The following is a 20,091-nucleotide window of genomic DNA, read 5'->3' as shown; positions in this document are numbered from 1 at the left end:
AAATCAAATATTTAAATAAGCTTTATTATTTTAAATTAAACAAAAAACAAAAAAGTCAAAATTAAAAAAATGATAGAACAGAACAAAAATTATTTTAGTAGATTAAAAAATGTAATTAATTATGATTTATATAATATTATTTATTACAATAATTCTTAATAAAAGTTTTTAAGCTCTAATCTTTTATCTCATACTCTCCTTCAAATTGATTTAAGGTAAAAAATAGTTAAGCATTTTATTATTTAAAATCTTATTAATAATTTCAATATTAAATTTATTTATCATTTTAGTTATGATTACTTGGTTTTATAATTTATATTGTTTTGATCATGAAGATTCATTAATTTAATTTATTTTTAATTTTTTTAAATCAACTTTAGAATTTCATTATTTTTTATAATTTATTTGTTTTTAAAAATTTGGCTTTTTTTATTGAAATAAACTGATTCACTCAAAAAAAATAAAAAGAGAATATATTATCAAAGATGAAGAAGTAAAAAGCCTAAGCTCGGGCATCAAAAAATGTACTAATTTAACCACTTTAACACTTCAGCTCAAGTAAAAAAAGTTTATTTATTTTTAATCATTTTGTATTTATTTATTTTTTTCTAACATTTTATTAAAAATTATTTTTAGCGTTAAATTTATATAATAATTTCTATGTAAATAGTATTGAATATATTAGTGATAAGGCTGCAAAACGCTTAAGCTCTGCTTTAGCAAAATGTGATAGTCTATCAACTTTGTTATTATAATTTGTTTGGTAAAGTCTTTTATCTATTTTTATTGATATTTTGCTTAATTTGCATGAGTAAAATAATAATTTTTTTTCATTTATTATATTTTGTAAGTAAGTAAATTAGTTTTTATAATGATTATTTATTTCATTAAATTTTTTGAATTTTTATTTTGATTTTATTAATCTATTTATTAAAATGATTAATTTCATCTAACAAATTTTTAAAATAAATTTTTCATATAAATCAACAAAATCCTATTTAAAAAATAAATCTAATAAAATAAAAACCTAATTTAAATTGATTTACAATCTAAATCAAGTTTGAATTTTTTTCATTTAAATAAAATTTTTTTCAAAATTATTAAAGGAAGAATATTAACTCAATAAAAGGCACGTCAAAATTAAGTTCTGCAATACCAAAAAAATCTAAACTTTAAACTCTGATTCTTAATTTAAGGTTAGCAAAATATTTTAAATACTTTATTTATTATGATATAATTTATCAACATATTTTAATAATTTTTAACTTAAAAAATAAAAATTATTATTTTTTAAAAATTAATTTTCTTCTTTATTTTTATTATTATTTTTTTAAAAACTAAAAAATTTTCTTAAAAACTCTAAAGAGAATATTATGATTTTGAAGATGCATCAGACTTAGATTCTTCTTTAGCGATGTGTAGCAATCTGTTAAATTTAACTGTTGATCTTGAGTAATAATAATTTATTATATTATATATTAATGCTTTTTATTTCCATTACCAAAATTTATAAAACAAATTATCTTTATCTTATTGCTTTGAATATTTTCATACTAAACTTTATTTTAAAATTGAAAATTTTATTTTTCTGCTTAACAACTTCATTTTTTAGAGTAACTTACAAAATAATATTTAAAAAATATATCAGAGGCAATCAAATTGATGCTTAGATTATATCAAACTTAGGTTCTGCAATATCAAAATGTTGTAATCTGTCATCTTTAACTCTAAACCTAAGGTAAATTCTTTTTATGTTTTTTGACATTTATTTGAATAAATAAAATTAATAAAAATTTAATATCTTAATATTCATCAATAATAATTAAAATAATAAGAAAATTATTTAATTGTTTGTTTAATTTAAAAATTGAGCCTAATTGTTTATTTATGAAATTTTTTCTTTATTAAATTTAGTATCTTATTTTGTATTAATAATATTTTTTGAATATCATTTTTTTTGAATATTTACTCATAATTTCTAATTTCTATCAATAAATTATATAGATGGATTAAAATTGGTTCACTGTGTATATTAAATTTAGGACCTTGGTTAGCAAATTGCACTTAACTTTCTACTTTGGTACTCCAATTTACGTAAACGAATTTCTTTTTTTATTTTTATGATTTTTGAAAAAAAATTAAAAATTCATTTTGACTTCTTTTTTGCTTATTTTTATTTGTTTCGTCTGAATTTTTCAATTTTCAAATAATTCTTTTATCTGCTTTACTTACTTTCTTTATAATATTTTTCTCAAAATTTTAAAAGTGGAAGTCAATTTGGTGATAAAGGTTCGTCTATCTTAGGTTTTGCTCTAGCAAAGGGCACATAACTCTAAAATTTGTCTCTTTTCCTAGAGTATAAATTGTTTATTTATTTTTTATTTTGATAGAAAATACAAGAAAAATAATATTTTTGTTTATATAATCAATGTGTAATGAAAATCTTTTATAGATTTAGCTAATTGATTTACTTAGCTAATTTTTTATTCTTATTAAATTTAAAATTAGAATAATATTTTAAAATGATCTTTTTTATTTAACTATTTTTACATCTCTTTGAAGTTGCATAAATAATTTTATTAAAAATATAAAAGAAGTAATCAAATTACTGCATATGGTGCTTCAGATTTAGGTTCTGGTTTAGTAATGTGCTCTAAACTCTCATTTTTGCATCTAAACCTTAGGTAAAAATAGTCTATATTTTCATCTTATTATTTAATTTAATAAGATATAAATATTTCAGAGAATAAATAAAATTGTTATAATTTTTATCTCTTATAAACAGTGATTTATTTTTAGACAATTTCCTCATTAATTAATTTATTTATTTTATGGTTTTTTTCATCTTAATTTTTTGATTTAAAGAATAAATATTTATTAACTAATTAAAGAAACAATTTAATTGGTGATTTGGGTGCAAACAATTTAGGTTTTACCTTATCAAAATGTGCTAAACTTTCTAATTTAACAATTGACATTTCGTAAAAATATTTAAAATAAATATCTCAAATTTTTAATAAATTTTTTATAAAAAAAAAAAGCTTCTTGTTGAATTTAAATTATTTAAACAAAAGATAAATCTGAAAATAAAAATACATGAATTAAAATAAAATAAATAAATAAAATTTATTAGGACAATATTAAATAAATATAGAAGAGTATATTATATGTAGTTAATATTTTCAATGTAAAAGGTTAAAATAATCATTGATTTAATTAATTAATATTAAAGGAGTCAATTGAAAGATTTATTTATTAATTGATTGAAGTCATAAAATTTAGGTATTAAATAAATTAGTTAATTAATAAGTAAAAAGTAAAGATAAAATATATTCTGGTAAAAAAAGACGTTTTATAAGATAAAGTAAATTTAATTTTTTAGAATATTAAAAAATGATTTAAATCTACTTTTAAATATATTTATTTTTAAATAATTCTATTTTAAATTAAAAGTCCATCTTTTGTATGATGAATAATTAACCAATTTATATAAAAGAAGAAAGATGTTACTACCATCCAAATTAAGATCCATCAATAATAATATCTTAACAAAGTTATTCAAGTTAAAATTAAGAATCTTTAGAAAGAGTCATTAGCTTTTAGGTATATAGAATTAGCCTAGTTTCGTATGAAAAAGCATAAAATTCTTAAAGTTAGTTATCTCATTATTAAAATAAAACACCTAAATCAATATTTTATAAATCTTCCTCTTCTCATTCCAGCAATAAACCATAAATAATTGAATTTGGCTCTTTACATTAGATAGAAATCTCTTAATAAGAGTAATTTTCTCAATAATAAATTTATTCTGTAGAATAAATTAATGATGAACTAAAAAAAAAAGAAAAAAATTATGCTTTAGGTTCTTGTATTGAATAAGGTGGTGAGTCCTTTATTTATGAAGATATAATCAATAAAAATGTTATAATAAAAATAATTTATGTATAAATGAATTAAACTATTGACATGCAAAAGAAAATTTTTGACATATTAAAAGATGAAAAAAATTTTTTATAATTGATTGACCACATAAAAATATATGACAATTTACATATATTTATTCATGAAAAATTCTAAAAAAATTTGCAATAAGAGTTAGAAAATTTCAACAAAGACAAAAATATATTTACAGAGCAAAATTTAATAAAGATGATTTTTAATCTAATCCATGGATTAATAGACTTGAAAAATAAAAACATTTTGCATCTAGATATAAAACCAAAAAATATTTTAGTTGATAATAGAGGAAACTATATTTATACCGATTTTGGAATTTCTGAAATTTATTAGGAAGGCAATATGTAAATTAGAGGAAAGACAGATAATTATTCATCACAAGAATAGAGGAATTAAGATGTAAATAAAATAAGTTATAAATCTGATGTATACTCATTAGGAAAAACTCTCTTAAAAGTTATAGAGAGATTTAAAGAGCTTAATGGCTAAAGCAAATTCATAAAATTTGCCAAATCTATCTAAGATATTGTGAAAAAAAGTATGGTCTAAGAAGACATTAACTAAAGAGATGATTGTTATTTAATCCATTCACAATTCAGTGATTAGTTATTTAAAATTAAAAGTAAAATAGATCTCAATTTTATTAAGGAAATAGGATTTGAAATTAATCACTATCTCACCTCATATTTATCTGTAAATATCTGAAATAATTTTCGAAATTTAATTTTTGTTGATTTAATAATATTTCTTACAAATAAATGTTTATATTCTTCTAATAATCAATCATAAAATATTTCTAAGTTTTAATAAATAAAAATTAATTTAATTTATAAATATAAAAGTAAACAGACGTAGTAGTTGACAGAAAAAAAGTTGAAAAATAAGTAAAATAAGATTGGTCTATTTATGTTATCTTTTTTTACTTCAAGTAAAACTTTTAAAATAAATGATAAAAAATATTTTAAAAATAAATTTTTAAATAGTTGTGAGCTTGAAAATGATTAATTTGCTAATGTAATCAAAGAAATATAGTTAAATAGTGAAATTCCTACTGAATTAAATATTTATTGGGAGTAACTTACTTTAAATAATTTAATTATAAAATTATAATTTGTTGAACAGATTTATCTAAATAAATAAAATAATTTAGTTATAATAGAAAAAATATGATTGAAGAAGATATCTTACCTTAAATTGATAATTTCTTTAAATAATTCACAAAAATCAAAATTTACAGTAAAGAAGAGTTAATGATAGAAAATAAAAATGGATCTATAAACACTTAACCATGTCTTCTTTAATAGGGTCATAGATCTAATTTAAATTTAAGGTAATTATCTTAATTAATGATTTTTATAGAAATCAATAAGTATTCAATTTTCTTTAAGATATTTATTTACACTTTAAAATAAAGATAAATTATTTAGCTTTTATATAATAAAAATGATATATTATTCATTTTGAAATTTAAAATAAATCTGTTTTACAGGTAAGTAATGTAAATTATTTTAACTACACAAAAATTATTTATTAATTGTACTTAGTTATATTATTTCATTAATTTAGCCTCAAAACATTGACAAAAGTAGAAGGGGATACTTTTATAGATGATATTCAAAACATCTCAAATGTTAGTTATTTGTATCTTTAATTAACGTAATATTTTTAAGTTGATAATCCTTTTTATTTCATTAAACATAAAAAATTCTTTTAAATCTTCTGATTAATTCACTTTTTGCATTTATTTGCTAGCTTTCTAGCTTTATATGTTTGATGTTTTTTAACAGTTATTTTTAATTTATTTGTAAAGCGATAATAAAGTAAATGAAAAGAAAGTGAACACTTTTTTAGAAAAGTTTTAAAATGCGACTTATTTAAATTTAGATTAAAAGTAATTTCTTATTTTTTTTATTCTCTTTGGAAATTAATTTATTTTTTATTATTTTCTTTTTTTTATATCAAGTGGGGCTAGTGGTTTTGAAAATTGTTTGGAATTTATTTCTTAATTTTTCTTGTTAAAAATTGGTTAAAATAATTTTATAAATATTAAAAAACAACGCACTTATTAAATACATTTTAAGAGAAAATTGAAAGTAAAAACTTAGTTTTAGAATTGTAATATAAAAATTCTCTTACTCATAATTCTGCTTGAAATTTATTAAATTGTTTATTTACTTACTCATCACAACACAACTAAAATACTAACTAAAGCCATCATTTTTTTACCATCCTTTCTCCTCCATATTTATTTATTTAATTCGTTATTTATTCTTATATTTAAAGTTGGAATATAATTGATGATGAGGGTGCAAAAGATTTAGGCGCAGGAATAGCCTAGTGCCAGTAAATCACAACATTGACAATTAATTTATAGTAAAAATTAAATTTATTGATTGATTGATAAACTAATAATTGAGAATTGATTTTTTTAAGCTTTTGACTTAGTTATTAACCAATTAAGTCATATTGTCATTTACTAACTAACTTGCTTATTTAATTACTTACTTAATAACTAAATAAAATATAACGAATTTGTTTACTTAATCATCACAACACAACTAAAATACTAACGAAAGCCATCCTCTTTTTACCATCCTTTCTCCTCCATATTTATTTATTTAATTCGTTGTTATTTCTTATATTTAAAGAGATAAAAATATTGGTGAGTAGGGTGCAAAACATTTAGGCACAGGAATAGCCAAGTGCTAGAATATCACAACTTTGACGCTTGATTTAAAGTAAAAATTAAATTTATTGATTGATAAACTAATAATTGAAAATTGATTATTTTTAGTTTTTAACTTAGTTATTAGCTAATTAAGCCAGCTTGTCATTTATTGACTAACTTGCTTATTTACTTACTTACTATCTAAATAAAATATAACGAATTTCTTTACTTACTGTTCACAACACAACTAAAATACTAACGAAAACCATCGTTTTTTTACCATCCTTTCTCCTACATTTTATTTATTTAATTCGTTATTTATTCTTATATTTAAAGTTGGAATAATATTGGTGCATAGGGTGCAAAACATTTAGGCACAGGAATAGCCAAGTGCTAGAATATCGCAACTTTGACGCTTGATTTAAAGTAAAAATTAAATTGATTGATTGATAAACTAATAATTGAGAATAGATTATTTTAAGCTTTTTACTTAGTTATTAGTTAATTAAGCCAGCTTATCATTAACTAACTAAATTGCTTATTTACTTACTAATCAAATAAAATAAAACAAATTTCTTTAATTACTAAAAAGAAAACTACTAAAATACTCACTAAAGCTATCCTTTTTTTACCATCCTTTCTCTTCCATATTTAATTTGGTATTTATTCTTATATTTAAAGTAAGAATAATATTGGTGCATAGGGTGCAAAAGATTTAGGCTCAGAAATAGCCTAGTGCAAGTATATCACAACATTGAGGCTTAATTTATAGTAAAAATTATATTTATTTATTGATAAACTAATAATTGAGAATTGATTATTTTGGTCTTTCCGCTAAATTGCGATCACTGCTACTGCGATCAAAAAAATTGAGCGCTTCAAGTTTTAATTTTTTATTTTGCGATCAATGATCGCAGATCGGGTAATATTGCACGGTAAGGGAACAGCAGGCACTGGGCACTATAATAAATTAGTTCCCAGTCGTAGTTTGGGAACTAGTCAGCATTCTTTTGTTGCGATTATAACCTTATTAAAAAAGAAAATCAAAATTATTTTGATCGCATTTTAAAGAAAACTATAGCTTCGATCATGATCGCTGATCGCAGTGATCGCAACCTATGTGCGAACTTGATTATTTTAAGCTTTTTACTTAGTTATTAGTTAATTAAGTCAGCTTATCATTTACTAACTAACTTGCTTATTTACTTACTAACCAAATAAATTATAACAAATTTCTTTACTTACTCATCACAACACAACTAAAATACTAACGAAAGCTATCGTTTATTTACCATCCTTTCTCCTCCATATTTATTTATTTAATTCGTTAATTATTCTTATATTTAAAGTTAGAATAATATTTGTGATGATGGTGTAAAAGATTTAGGTAAAGAAATAGCCAAGTGCAAGAAGATCACAACTTTGACCCTTGATTTAAAGTAAAAATTAAATTTATTGATTGATTGATAAACTAATAATTGAGAATTGATTATTTATAGTTTTTAACTTAGTTATTAGCTAATTAAGCCAGCTTTTCATTTACTGATTAACTTGATTATTTACTTACTAACTAAATACAATACAACGAATTATTTTACTTACTGATCACAACACAACTAAAATAATAACAAAAGCCATTGTTTTTTTACCATCCTTTCTCCTCCATATTTATTTTTTTAATTCGTTATTTATTCTTATAATTAAAGTTGGAATAATATTGGTGCACAGGGTGCAAAAAATTTAGGTACAGGAATAGCCTAATGCAAGAAGATCACAACTTTGACCCTTGATTTAAAGTAAAAATTAAATTTATTGATTGATTGATAAACTAATAATTGAGAATTGATTATTTATAGTTTTTAACTTATTTATTAGCTAATTAAGCAAGCTTGTCATTTACTAACTAACTTGCTTATTTACTTACTAACCAAATAAAATATAACGAATTTCTTTACTTACTCATCGCAACACAACTAAAATACTAACTAAAGCTATCGTTTATTTACCATCCTTTCTCCTAGATATTTATTTATTTAATTTTTTATTTATTCTTATATTTAAAGAGATAATAATATTGGTGCATAGGGTGCAAAAGATTTAGGCACTGCAATAGCCTAGTGCAAGAATATCACAACTTTGAAGCTTGATTTAAAGTAAAAATTAAATTTATTGATTGATTGATAAACTAATAATTGAGAATTGATTATTTATAGTTTTTAATTTAGTGATTAGCTAATTAAGCTAGCTTGTCATTTACTAACTAATTTACTTATTTACTCACTAAAAAAATAAAATATAACGAATTTCTTTACTTACTCATCACAACACAACTAAAATACTAATGAAAGCTATCGTTTATTTACCATCCTTTCTACTCATTATTTATTTATTTATTTAATTAGTTAATTATTTTTATATTTAAAGTTAGAATAATATTGGTGATGATGGTGTAAAAAATTTAGGCAATGAAATAGCCAAGTACAAGAATATCACAACTTTGACGCTTGATTTAAAGTAAAAATTAAATTTATTGATTGATTGATTGATAAACTAATAATTGAGAATTAATTATTTTAAACTTTTTATTTAGTTATTAGTTTATTAAGCCAGCTTATCATTTACTAACTAACTTGCTCATTTACTTACTTAATAACCAAATAAAATATTTACCATCTTTACTCCTCTATATTTATTTATTTAACTTGTTATTTTTTCTTATATTAAAAGAGAGAATAATATTGGTGAATAGGGTGCAAAAGATTTAGGCACAGAAATAGCCTAGTGCCAGAAAATAACAACTTTGACTCTTGGTTTAAAGTAAAAATTAAATTATTTATTAATAAACTAATAATTGAGAGTTGAATATTTTAAGTTTTTGAATTATTTAATAGCTAATTAAGCCAGCTTGTCATTAACTAACTAACTTATTTACTTACTTACTAAACAAATAAAATAAAACGAATTTCTTTAGTTAATGATCACAACAAAACTAAAATACTAAAGAAAGCCATCGTTTTTTTACCATCCTTTCTCCTCCATATTTATTTATTCAATTCGTTATTTATTATTATATTTAAAGTTGGAATAAAATTGGTGCATAGGGTGCAAAATAGTTAGGCACAAGCATAGCCTTGTGCAAGAATATCACAACTTTGACGCTTGATTTAAAGTAAAAATTAAATTATATATTAATAAACTAATACTTAGTTATTAGCTAATTAAGTTAGCTTTTCATCAACTAACTAACTTGCTTATTTAATTACTTACTAACCAAATAAAATATAATAAATTTCTTTTGTTAATAATCACAACAAAACTAAAATACTAACGAAAGCCATCGTTTTTTTACCATCATTTCTCCTCCATATTTAATTAATTTGTTATATTTTCTTATATTTAAAGTAAGAATAATATTGGTGAGGAGGGTGCAAAAGGTTTAGGCATAGGAATAGCCTAGTGCTAGAATATCAAAATTTTGACACTTTTTTTATAGTAAAAATTAAATATATTGATTGATTGATAAACTAATAATTGAGAATAGATTATTTTATGTTTTTGACTTAGTTATTAGCTAATTAAGCCAGCTTATCATTTACTAAATAATTTGCTTATTTACTGATTAATCAAATAAAATATAACGAATTTCATAACTTACTGATCACAAACAACATAACTAAAATACAAACAAACGAAAGACATTTTTACCATCCTTTCTCCTCGATATTTATTTATTTAATTTTTTATTTATTCTTAAATTTAAAGAGATAATAATATTGGTGCATAGGGTGCAAAAGATTTAGGCACTGCAATAGCTTAGTGCAAGAATATCATAACTTTGACGCTTGATTTATAGTAAAAATTAAATTTATTGATTGATAAACTAATAATTGAGAATTGATTATTTATAGTTTTTAACAAAGTTATTAGCTAATTAAGCCAGCTTATCATTTACTAACTAACTTGCTTATTTACTTACTTACTTACTAACCAAATAAAATATAACGAATTTCTTTACTTACTCATCACAACACAACTAAAATACTAACGAAAGCCATTGTTTTTTTACCTTGCATTCTTCTCCTTATTTATTTAATTTGTTATAATTTAAAGTTTGAATAAAATTGGTGGTAAGAGTACAAAAGAATAAGTTACAGGAATAGCCTTGTGCAAGAATATCACAACTTTGACGCTTAATTTAAAGTAAAAATTAAATTATTTATCGATAAACTAATAATTGAGAATTGATTATTTTAAGCTTTTTACTTAGTTATTAGCTAATTAAGCTAGCTTATCATTTACTAACTAGCTTGCTTATTTACTTACTAACCAAATAAAATATAACAAATTTCTTTTCTTACGCATCACAACACAACTAAAATACTAATGAAAGCTATCATTTTTTACCATCCTTTCTCCTCCATATTTATTTATTTAATTCGTTATTTATTTTTATATTTAAAGAGAGAATAATATTGGCGCATAGGATGCAAAAGATTTAGGCACAGGAATAGCCTAGTGCAAGAATATCACAACTTTGACGCTTGATTTATAGTATAAATTAAATTTATTGATTTATAAACTAATAATTAAGACTTGATTATTTTAAGTTTTTGATTTATTCATTAGCTAATTAAGTCAGCTAATAATTTACTAACTAACTAACTTGCTTTTTTACTTACTAACCAAATAAAATATAATGAATTTATTTACTTACTCATAACAAAACTACTAAAATACTAACGAAAGCTATCGTTTTTTTAGGATTCTCACATGGCGAGCGCACATGCGCACGAGTGTGCGCTTGCCACGTGAATTACCGTTTTTTTACCATCCTTTCTCCTCCATATTTATTTATTTAATTCGTTATTTTTTCTTATATTTAAAGAGAGAATAATATTGGTGCATAGGGTGCAAAAGATTTAGGCACAGGAATAGCTAATTGCAAGAATATCATAACTTTGATGCTTGATTTATAGTAAATATTAAATTTATTGATTTATAAACTAATAATTAAGAATTGATTATTTTAAGTTTTTGACTTATTCATTAGCTAATTAAGCCAGCTAATAATTTACTAACTAACTAACTTGCTTATTTACTTACTAACCAAATAAAATATAACAAATTTCTTTACTTACTCAACATAATGCAACTAAAATACTAACGAAAGCCATCATTTTTTTACTATTGTTTCTCCTCCATATTTATTTATTTAATTTGTTATTTTTCTTATATTTAAAGTAAGAATAAAATTGGTGATGAGGGTGCAAAAGATTTAGGAGCAGAAATAGCCTAGTGCAAAAATATCACAACTTTGACACTTAATTTAAAGTAAAAATTAAATTTATTGATTGATAAACTGATAATTGAGAATTTATTATTTTAAGTTTTTGACTTAGTTATTTGCTAATTAAGCAAACTTGTCATTTACTAACTAACTTGCTTATTTACTTACTAACAAAATAAAATATGTCGAATTTCTTTACTTAATCATAACAACACAACTAAAATACTAACGAAAGCCATTGTTTTTTTACTATCCTTTATCCTCCATATTTATTTATTTAATTCGTTATTTTTTCTTAAATTTAAAGAGAGAATAATATTGGTGTATAGTGTGCAAAAGTTTTAGCCACAGCAATAGCCTAGTGCAAGAATATCATAACTCCGAAGCTTCATTTATAGTAAAAATTAAATTTATTGATAGATAAACTAATAATTGAGAATTAATTATTTTATGTTTTTCGTTTAGTTATTAGCTAATTAAGCAAACTTGTCATTTACTAACTAACTTGCTTATTTACTTACTAACAAAATAAAATATAACGAATTTCCTTACTTACTTATCACAACACAGATAAAATACTAACGAAAGCCAACATTTTTTATAATACTATGTATAGCATACACACATAATGCACTGTGCACATATGCTAAAATTAATCAAAAATCATAAAATCAATAGTGAGCATCTTGTAAATTTACTATTTTATTTTAAATGAACTTTCATTATCACTGCTACAACTTAAATAAAATATACATTTAAAAAAATAAAATTAAGATAAAAATAGTTTAAGTCTAAAAATACCCAAACTATAAATTTTATTTGGCATATTTAAAAAAAAGAATAAATAATTATAAATAAGGGAGGGGGGTCACAGCGGAGAAGGTCTTCATTTTTGAATGAAGATCTTATATTTTTGGAAAAATAGATATCGATCGATAGAAAAAATTGTAAATATCGATCAACTCTAATAATTACCCATATTTATAGTTATTAGATTTATTTAAAACATAATTATATTTATTAAACATTATGACTTTCAATATTTTTTCTGATGTTAATATATTTAAAAATTCTTAGTTGTAATCTTACATCTAACAAAATAATTATTTGTTTATTTCAAAATTTTAGATTAATTTAAAATTTTATTTTTTAAAATTATAACTTTTAATTTTAAATTTTAGATGATGATTCGCATATTTAATTGAAGAATTCATTAGAAAAATAAATACAAGCAATGGTATAATATAATTAGTAAATTTTATAAAAAAATTGACTTATTTTAACTTATAAAATAGATAACTATAAAATGACAATCAACTAAAAGTTAAATATAAAAACTGAAATTTATTAATTTTATAAATTAAGAATTAAATTCTTCATAAATATGTCATAAAAAAAATATACTTTTTAATATTGTTTTTTTTATATTAATTTATTGATTAATTATATCATGGTTATTAATTATAATTTGATTTATAACTTAAAACTTTGTTTAAATCCTAATCACAGGTAGATCATCTTTAAAATAATTTTATTTTTAAAACATACTCTGTGATGAATTTATTTAATTTAGAAATACTATTATTTGAATCTGCCAATATTGCACTAAATATGCCCCAAAAAACTATAATATTTAATAAATATAAAGTAGTCAGATTATTTACTTATCTATGTATATAATTACTTTTCTCTCAATAAATTTAATTTATAATTACAAAATAATTTTATTTCCAAAAAAATTTGAAAATAGATTAAAATCATATTTCATTTTTTTTAATCTTTATCTTCATCTTTATCACTTTTAAATGTTTAGTCGAATAATTTTCAAGATTATGATTAATTTCGCAATAATCACCAAAATGTTAATAATAATCTTATTTTTCATATTCATTCATATCACCTTCATCTATATAAAATATCTGGACATCATAACTATTGATTCTGGATTAATAATTACCTGTTTTTAATTAAACATTAAAAATATTTTAATAATAGGATTTATTATTATATTTAATAAATTATTAAAGCCAATTAACATAAAAATTATCTGAAAAATATAATATATCATAAATAGCTATATCAAGATTAAATTTAACCAAAATACGGAAATTAAAAATCCCTTTTTTTACAATATAATTAGTTATTGTTTATCTTTGAAAAGTATATTATAATTATATTGTATTGTGAATCCTTAAAATATTTATATAATTTGAGTTTAATTGAAAATTATGAAATACAAAAAGATTTAAAATTTTTTTAAAAAAATACTATCATAAATTTATAAATTTAATTTAAATATTCACATTAACAAAAAATAATTATAATTACATAAGTTATTTATTAATTTACCGAAATATAATTAATATTCATAAATAAATAATGAATCTATGTATATTTTAGGTTAAATTATCATATTACAAAATATTATGTAATAGAAAATATTATTTTCTATTATTCAAATATTTTATTATTTTCACTGTTTGTCTATCATCAGAACTTTAATTTAAAGTCAACTAATCTTTTTAATTTAATAAACTTGCTTTTCACTTTCAATTGATATTTTTTATAGATTTAGTTTTTACTTTTATATTTTAATAAATAAAATACTTAAACAAATTAAATAGAATAAAATTTTATTAATTAAAAATTATATTTAAAATTAATAAATAAAAAAAGATTTAGCTGAATAAAAAACAAAAAAAATTAATAAAAAGCTAATAAGCAAGCAAATTAAAAATGCTATATTATTTTAAATTAAATTTTCTTAGTAAAAATATAACAATCCAAAACAAATAAATTAATTTACCAAAAATTAAGTTCCAAATACGAGAGATTAGTACAATTTGCTAAAGCAGAACCTAAGTCTGATGCAACTTAATTACCAATTTAATTGCAACTTTTTAATGAAGAAAAAATGTGAAATTAATCAGTTATTAAAGTTATTAAGAATGAAAAAATGAAGAAAAAATATGAAACAATAAGAAATGACTAAATAATAAAAGCAAAGGCTGAAAATAAAAAAATTAATGAGTTAAATTAAGAAAGATAGTAGAAAATTTAACAAAAATATTAAATAAAAAAGAAATGTAAGTCAAATAAAAAGCAAGAACTAATATTTTTTTTTAATTCAATTTTATAAGTATAAAAATCACAATGCAAAACTAATAAACTGAATATACCTAAGATCAAGTATCAAATTTGAGAGATTAATGCAGTTTGCTAAAGCACAACCTAAGCCTGATACATCTTAATCACCAATGTTACTGTTTCTTTTTAAATATTGAAAAAAAATAGTAAGTAATTAGTTATTAAGAATAAAAAAATGAAGAAAAAATATGAAATAATAAGAAATGGATTAATAAATAATAAAATTAATTGTAGAAAATAAAAAAATGAGTTAAATTAAGAGAGATAAAAAAAATAAATACAATTAAAAAAAAAGAAAACTAAAAAAAAATAAAAAGCTAATAAATAAATTAAAAAAGCTTCATTGTTTTAAATTCAATTTTATAAGTAAAAATATCACAATCAAAAACAAATAAACTGAATTTACTAAAGAGTAAGTTTCAATTTTGAGATATTTGTGCAATTTGCTAAAGCAGAACATAAGCCTAATACACCAATTGCACCAATTTTATTGTCACTTTTTTAATATTGAAGAAAAAAATATAGTTAATTAATTAATTAAAAATTAGAAGGAAAAAATGAAGAAAAAATATATTAAGAAATGAATTATTAAATAATTAATGTAAATGCTGAAAATATAAAAATGATTTAAATTAAGAAAGACAAGAAAAATAAACATAAGTACAATAAAAATGAAAAATAAAAGTAAATCAAATAATAGGCCTATTAACAAATTCTATATAGTTTTTAATTCAAATTTAAGTAAAAACATCACAATCCAAAACTAATAAACTGAATTTACCTAAGATCAAGTGTCAAGCTTGAGAGATTAGTGCAATTTCCTAAACTAGAACATAAGCCTGATGCAACATTTACCCCAATTTTATTGATACTTTTTAAATATTGAAGAAAAAAGTATAATTAATTAATTAGTTATTAGGAATGAAAAAATGAAGTAAATATGAAGAAAATAGAAATGAATTAATAAATAATAAAAACAAATGTAAAAATAAAAAAATGAATGAGTTAAGTTATGGGAGATACAAGAAAAATTAACACAAACAAGTACAATAAAAAACAAAAAGAAAAGTAAATCAAATAAAAAGCTAATAAACAAATTAAAGAACTAATATAGTTTTTAATTCAATTTTATAAGTAAGTATAAATATTACAATTAAAAACTAATAAACTGAATTTACCTAAAATCAAGTGTCAAATTTGAGAGATTAATGCAATTTGCTAAAGCAGAGCATAAGCATGATATACCTAATGCACCAACTTTATTGTCACTTTAATGAGGAAAAATATATATACAATTAATTAATTTAGAAGGAAAAAGAAATGAAAAATAAATATGAAATAATAAGAAAAGAATTAATAAATAAAAAAATAAATGTTGAAAAATAAAAAAAATGGGCAAAATTAAAAAAGAGAGAATAAAAAAAACACAAGTGAAATAAAAAAGAAAAAGATAAATAAATCAAATAAAAAGTTAATTAACAAATTAAAATAGCTACATCTTTTTAAATTCAGTTGTATAAGTAAAAATATCACAATCCAAAACTAATAAACTGAATTTACCTAAGATCAAGTTTCAAACTTGAGAGATAAGTGCAATTTGATAAAGCAGAACCTAATCCAGATACTCCTTTATCAGAAATTTAATTGGATCTTTTTAAATATTGAAAAAAAATAAATTATTTAGAACAAAAATGAAAAAAATATTTGAAATAATAAGAAGTAAATAAAAAAATAATAATAGAAAATGCTGAAAAAAAAATAATTTAAATTAAAAGTGATAGAAGAAAAATAAAGTTAAGTATAATATAAAAGAAAAAGAGTAGTAAATGAAATAAAAAGTAATTAAAAAATTTAAAGAGCTCTATTGTTTTAAATTAGATATGATAAGTAAAAATATCATAACCCAAAACAAATAAACTTAATTTACGAAAGATTAAGTGACAAATTTGAGATATTAGAGTAATTTTATAAATCAGAACCTAAGGCTAATGAGCCTTAATCGCCAATTTAATTCTATCTTTTAAAAGTTGAAAAAAAAATATAATTAATTAATTAATTATTAAAAGGAAAAAATGAAGAAAAAATATAAAATAATTAGAAATAAATTAATAAATAAAATAAAAAATGAGTTAAATTAAGAGAGATATAAGAAAAATAAACAAAACTACAATAAAAAAGAAAAGTAAATGAAATAAAAATTTTTTTTGTTTTAAATTCAATTTTATAAATAAAAATAATATCACAATCTAATAAAAATAAACTGAATTTACTGAAGAGAAAGTGTAAAATTTGAGAGATTTTTGCAATTTGCTAAAGCACGGCATAAGCCTTATGCACCTATTGAACCAATTTTATTGTCACTTTTTAAATATTTAAGAAAATAGATATAATTAATTAACTATTTAGAACAATAATGAAGAAAAAAATATGAAATAACAAGAAATGATAATATAAAAGCAAATGTTGAACATAAAAAAATGAGTTAAATTAAAAGATATACATACAGTAGAAGAAAAATAAACTCAAGTACAATAAAGAAGAAAAAGAAAATTAAATGAAATAAAAAGCTAATAAACAAATAAAAAGAGATTTATGGTTTTAAATTCAATTTTATAAGTAAAAATATCACAATCCAAAACTAATAAACTGAATTTACCTAAGATCAAGTGTCAAATTTGAGAGATTAGTGCAATTTACTAAAGCAGAACATAAACATGATATACCAATTGCACAAATTTTATTATCGCTTTAATGTTGGAGGGAAAATATATAAAAAATTAATTATTTAAAAGAAAAAAAAAGAAAAAATAAGAAATAATAAGAAAATAATTAAATAAATAATAAAAATAAATGTTGAAAATACATAATGAATTAAATTAAGCGAGATAATATATAGAAAAAAGTGAATTCTGTCTCCAGACTTTTGGAAAAAATTAAATCATCCATCGCCGATCATTAATGGCCTGAGACAGGATTATTTTTATTAAAAATAAGGGGTCAGACAGATTACACTTTTTTTATATATGTGATAGATGAAAAATAAACACAAATACAATAAAAACTAAATCAAATAAAGAGCTAATAAACAAATAAAATGAGCTATGCTGTTTTAAATTCAATTTTATAAGTAAAAATATCACAAGCCAAAACTAATAAACTGTATTTACCTAAGATCAAGTGTTAAATATGAGAGATTAGTGCAATTTGCTAAAGCATAACCTAAGTCTGATGTACCTTAATCACCAATATTCGATCTTTTTAAATATTAAAGAAAAAATAAATTAATAAATTATTTAGAAAAAAAAATGAAGAAAAAATATGAAATAATAAGAAATGAATTAATTAATAAATAAATAAACAAATGTTGAAAATAAAAAAATGATTTAATTTAAGAGAGATACAAGAAAAATAAACACAAGTACAATAAAAATGAAAAAGAAAAGCAAATCAACTAAAAATAAACTTAATTAAAAGAGCTTTATTGTTTTAAATTCAATTTTTTTAGTAAAAAAACAATCCAAAACAAATTAACTTAATTTACCCAAGATTAAGTGTCAAATTTGAGAGATTTGTGCAATTTGCTAAAGCAGAAACTAATCTTGTTACTCCTATTACACCAATTTTGATGTTACTTTTTTAATATTAAAAAAAATTTATAATTAATAATAACAAAAAAATGAAGAAAAAATTTGAGTTAATAAGAAATGAATTAATAAATAAATAATAAAAGCAAATGTTGAAAATAAAAAAATGAGTAAATTAAGAGAGAGAGAGATAGAAGAAAAATGAACACAAGTAAAAGTAAAAAGAAAAGTAAATGAAATAAAATAAAAAGTTAATAAACAAATAAAAAGAGCTCTAATGTTTTAAATTCAATTTAAAAGTAAGTAAAAATATCACAAACCAAAACAAATAAACTGAATTTACTAAAGGATAAGTGTCAAATTTGAGAGATTTGTGCAATTTGCTAAAGCAGAACCTAATTCTAATGCATCTTAATCACTTATTTATTATCCACTTTTTAAATATTCAAGAAACAAAATATAATTAATTAATTTTTTGAAGAAAAAAATGAAGAAATAATATGAAATAATAAGAAATGAATGAATAAATTAATAATAAAAGCAAATGTTTAAAATAAATAAATATGTTAAATTAATAGAGACAGAAGAAAAATAAACACAAGCACAATAAAAAAAAGATTATTAAATCAGATAAAAAGCTAATAAACAAATTTAAAGAGTTATGTATGTTGTTTGGAATTCAATTTAATAACTAAATATATTAAAATCCAAAAATAATAAATAAACTGTTTGTTTTTATCAAGGAAAGTTTTAGAAGGAAAAAATGAATAAAAAATATCAAATTATTTAAAATAGGTAATAAAATTAACTAAAAAAACATTTGTAAATAAATCATAGCAAGCAATATAGGTCATTATTTTTATTAAAAAAATAAAATTTTAAAATGAACTGATAGTTAAATATGAAGATAATAATTATAAAGTAAATATACCAAGGATTAATATGAAGAATCTAATGAGATTAGAGTGAAGAGTTGAAAAACTTTTTATGTTAATAAAAATAAATTTAAAGTAATTAATAAAAAAATAAATAATTACTTCTTCTAATTTGTAGTATTTATTAATCTATTATATCATTTATTTTTTTTTTTCAAAAATATCGAATATTAATTTATGGAAATTTAACTAATTATAAGTGGATAAAAAGAACAAATAAATTATATAAATTTATAAATTTGCTTTTAGTATGAGAAATCAAAAAAAAAGTTTGTGCAATATTTATTATTAAATTTTAATATTTCTATTTAAAATGTGTACTAAAAATATAGTAGCAACTAGAGATAAGGGATGGATAACGAGAATACGAGCTCATTAGAATAAAATAAAATTTTTAAGTATTTAGGCGTATTTATCCAATATTTATCATATATAAAAATGAATTAAAAAAAAATGGCTTAGAACTAACAATTTCCAATATATTTTTATTTCATTTTACCTCCATTAATAAGC

The 20,091-nt window shown here is 20.2% G+C and overlaps 3 protein-coding genes across 3 annotated transcripts; 2 read left to right on the top strand and 1 right to left on the bottom strand. All coding sequences in view use genetic code 6, as the record gives it.

Annotated features, from left to right (window-relative positions):
- Positions 1-1,414: 1,414 nt before the first annotated feature.
- TTHERM_000936619 (kinase domain protein) lies at positions 1,415-3,084 on the top strand (the record flags this gene model as incomplete). The annotated part of the gene is made up of 7 exons (XM_012798682.1): positions 1,415-1,452; positions 1,649-1,738; positions 2,005-2,094; positions 2,267-2,356; positions 2,595-2,684; positions 2,892-2,981; positions 3,042-3,084. 7 exons carry the CDS (start codon positions 1,415-1,417, stop codon positions 3,082-3,084), a joined length of 531 nt encoding a protein of 176 aa, XP_012654136.1.
- A 381-nt stretch (positions 3,085-3,465) lies between these two features.
- TTHERM_00936610 (Serine/Threonine kinase domain protein) lies at positions 3,466-13,364 on the top strand (the record flags this gene model as incomplete). Its single annotated transcript, XM_001020431.2, has 25 exons — positions 3,466-4,650; positions 4,800-4,885; positions 4,941-5,030; positions 5,117-5,287; positions 5,524-5,613; positions 5,768-5,848; positions 6,241-6,300; positions 6,606-6,695; positions 6,962-7,051; positions 7,307-7,396; positions 7,975-8,064; positions 8,332-8,421; positions 8,689-8,778; positions 9,050-9,139; positions 9,353-9,442; positions 9,705-9,794; positions 10,028-10,117; positions 10,388-10,477; positions 10,736-10,825; positions 11,087-11,176; positions 11,511-11,600; positions 11,867-11,956; positions 12,220-12,309; positions 13,094-13,149; positions 13,208-13,364. The coding sequence occupies 24 exons, from the start codon at positions 3,466-3,468 to the stop codon at positions 13,095-13,097; spliced, it is 3,207 nt and encodes a 1,068-aa protein (XP_001020431.2). The 3' UTR covers positions 13,098-13,149; positions 13,208-13,364.
- A 1,038-nt stretch (positions 13,365-14,402) lies between these two features.
- TTHERM_000935601 (cyclic nucleotide-binding domain protein) lies at positions 14,403-19,719 on the bottom strand (the record flags this gene model as incomplete). The annotated part of the gene is made up of 15 exons (XM_012798681.1): positions 14,403-14,493; positions 14,719-14,808; positions 15,092-15,181; positions 15,466-15,555; positions 15,841-15,930; positions 16,238-16,327; positions 16,620-16,709; positions 16,987-17,076; positions 17,330-17,419; positions 17,716-17,805; positions 18,227-18,313; positions 18,601-18,690; positions 18,987-19,076; positions 19,575-19,624; positions 19,681-19,719. 15 exons carry the CDS (start codon positions 19,717-19,719, stop codon positions 14,403-14,405), a joined length of 1,257 nt encoding a protein of 418 aa, XP_012654135.1.
- Between the last annotated feature and the right edge of the window lie 372 nt (positions 19,720-20,091).

This window comes from Tetrahymena thermophila (genome assembly GCF_000189635.1).
Source record: "Tetrahymena thermophila SB210 genomic scaffold scf_8254570, whole genome shotgun sequence".
NCBI classification, from domain to species: domain Eukaryota; phylum Ciliophora; class Oligohymenophorea; order Hymenostomatida; family Tetrahymenidae; genus Tetrahymena; species Tetrahymena thermophila.
This window is presented reverse-complemented; position numbering and strand designations above follow the sequence as displayed.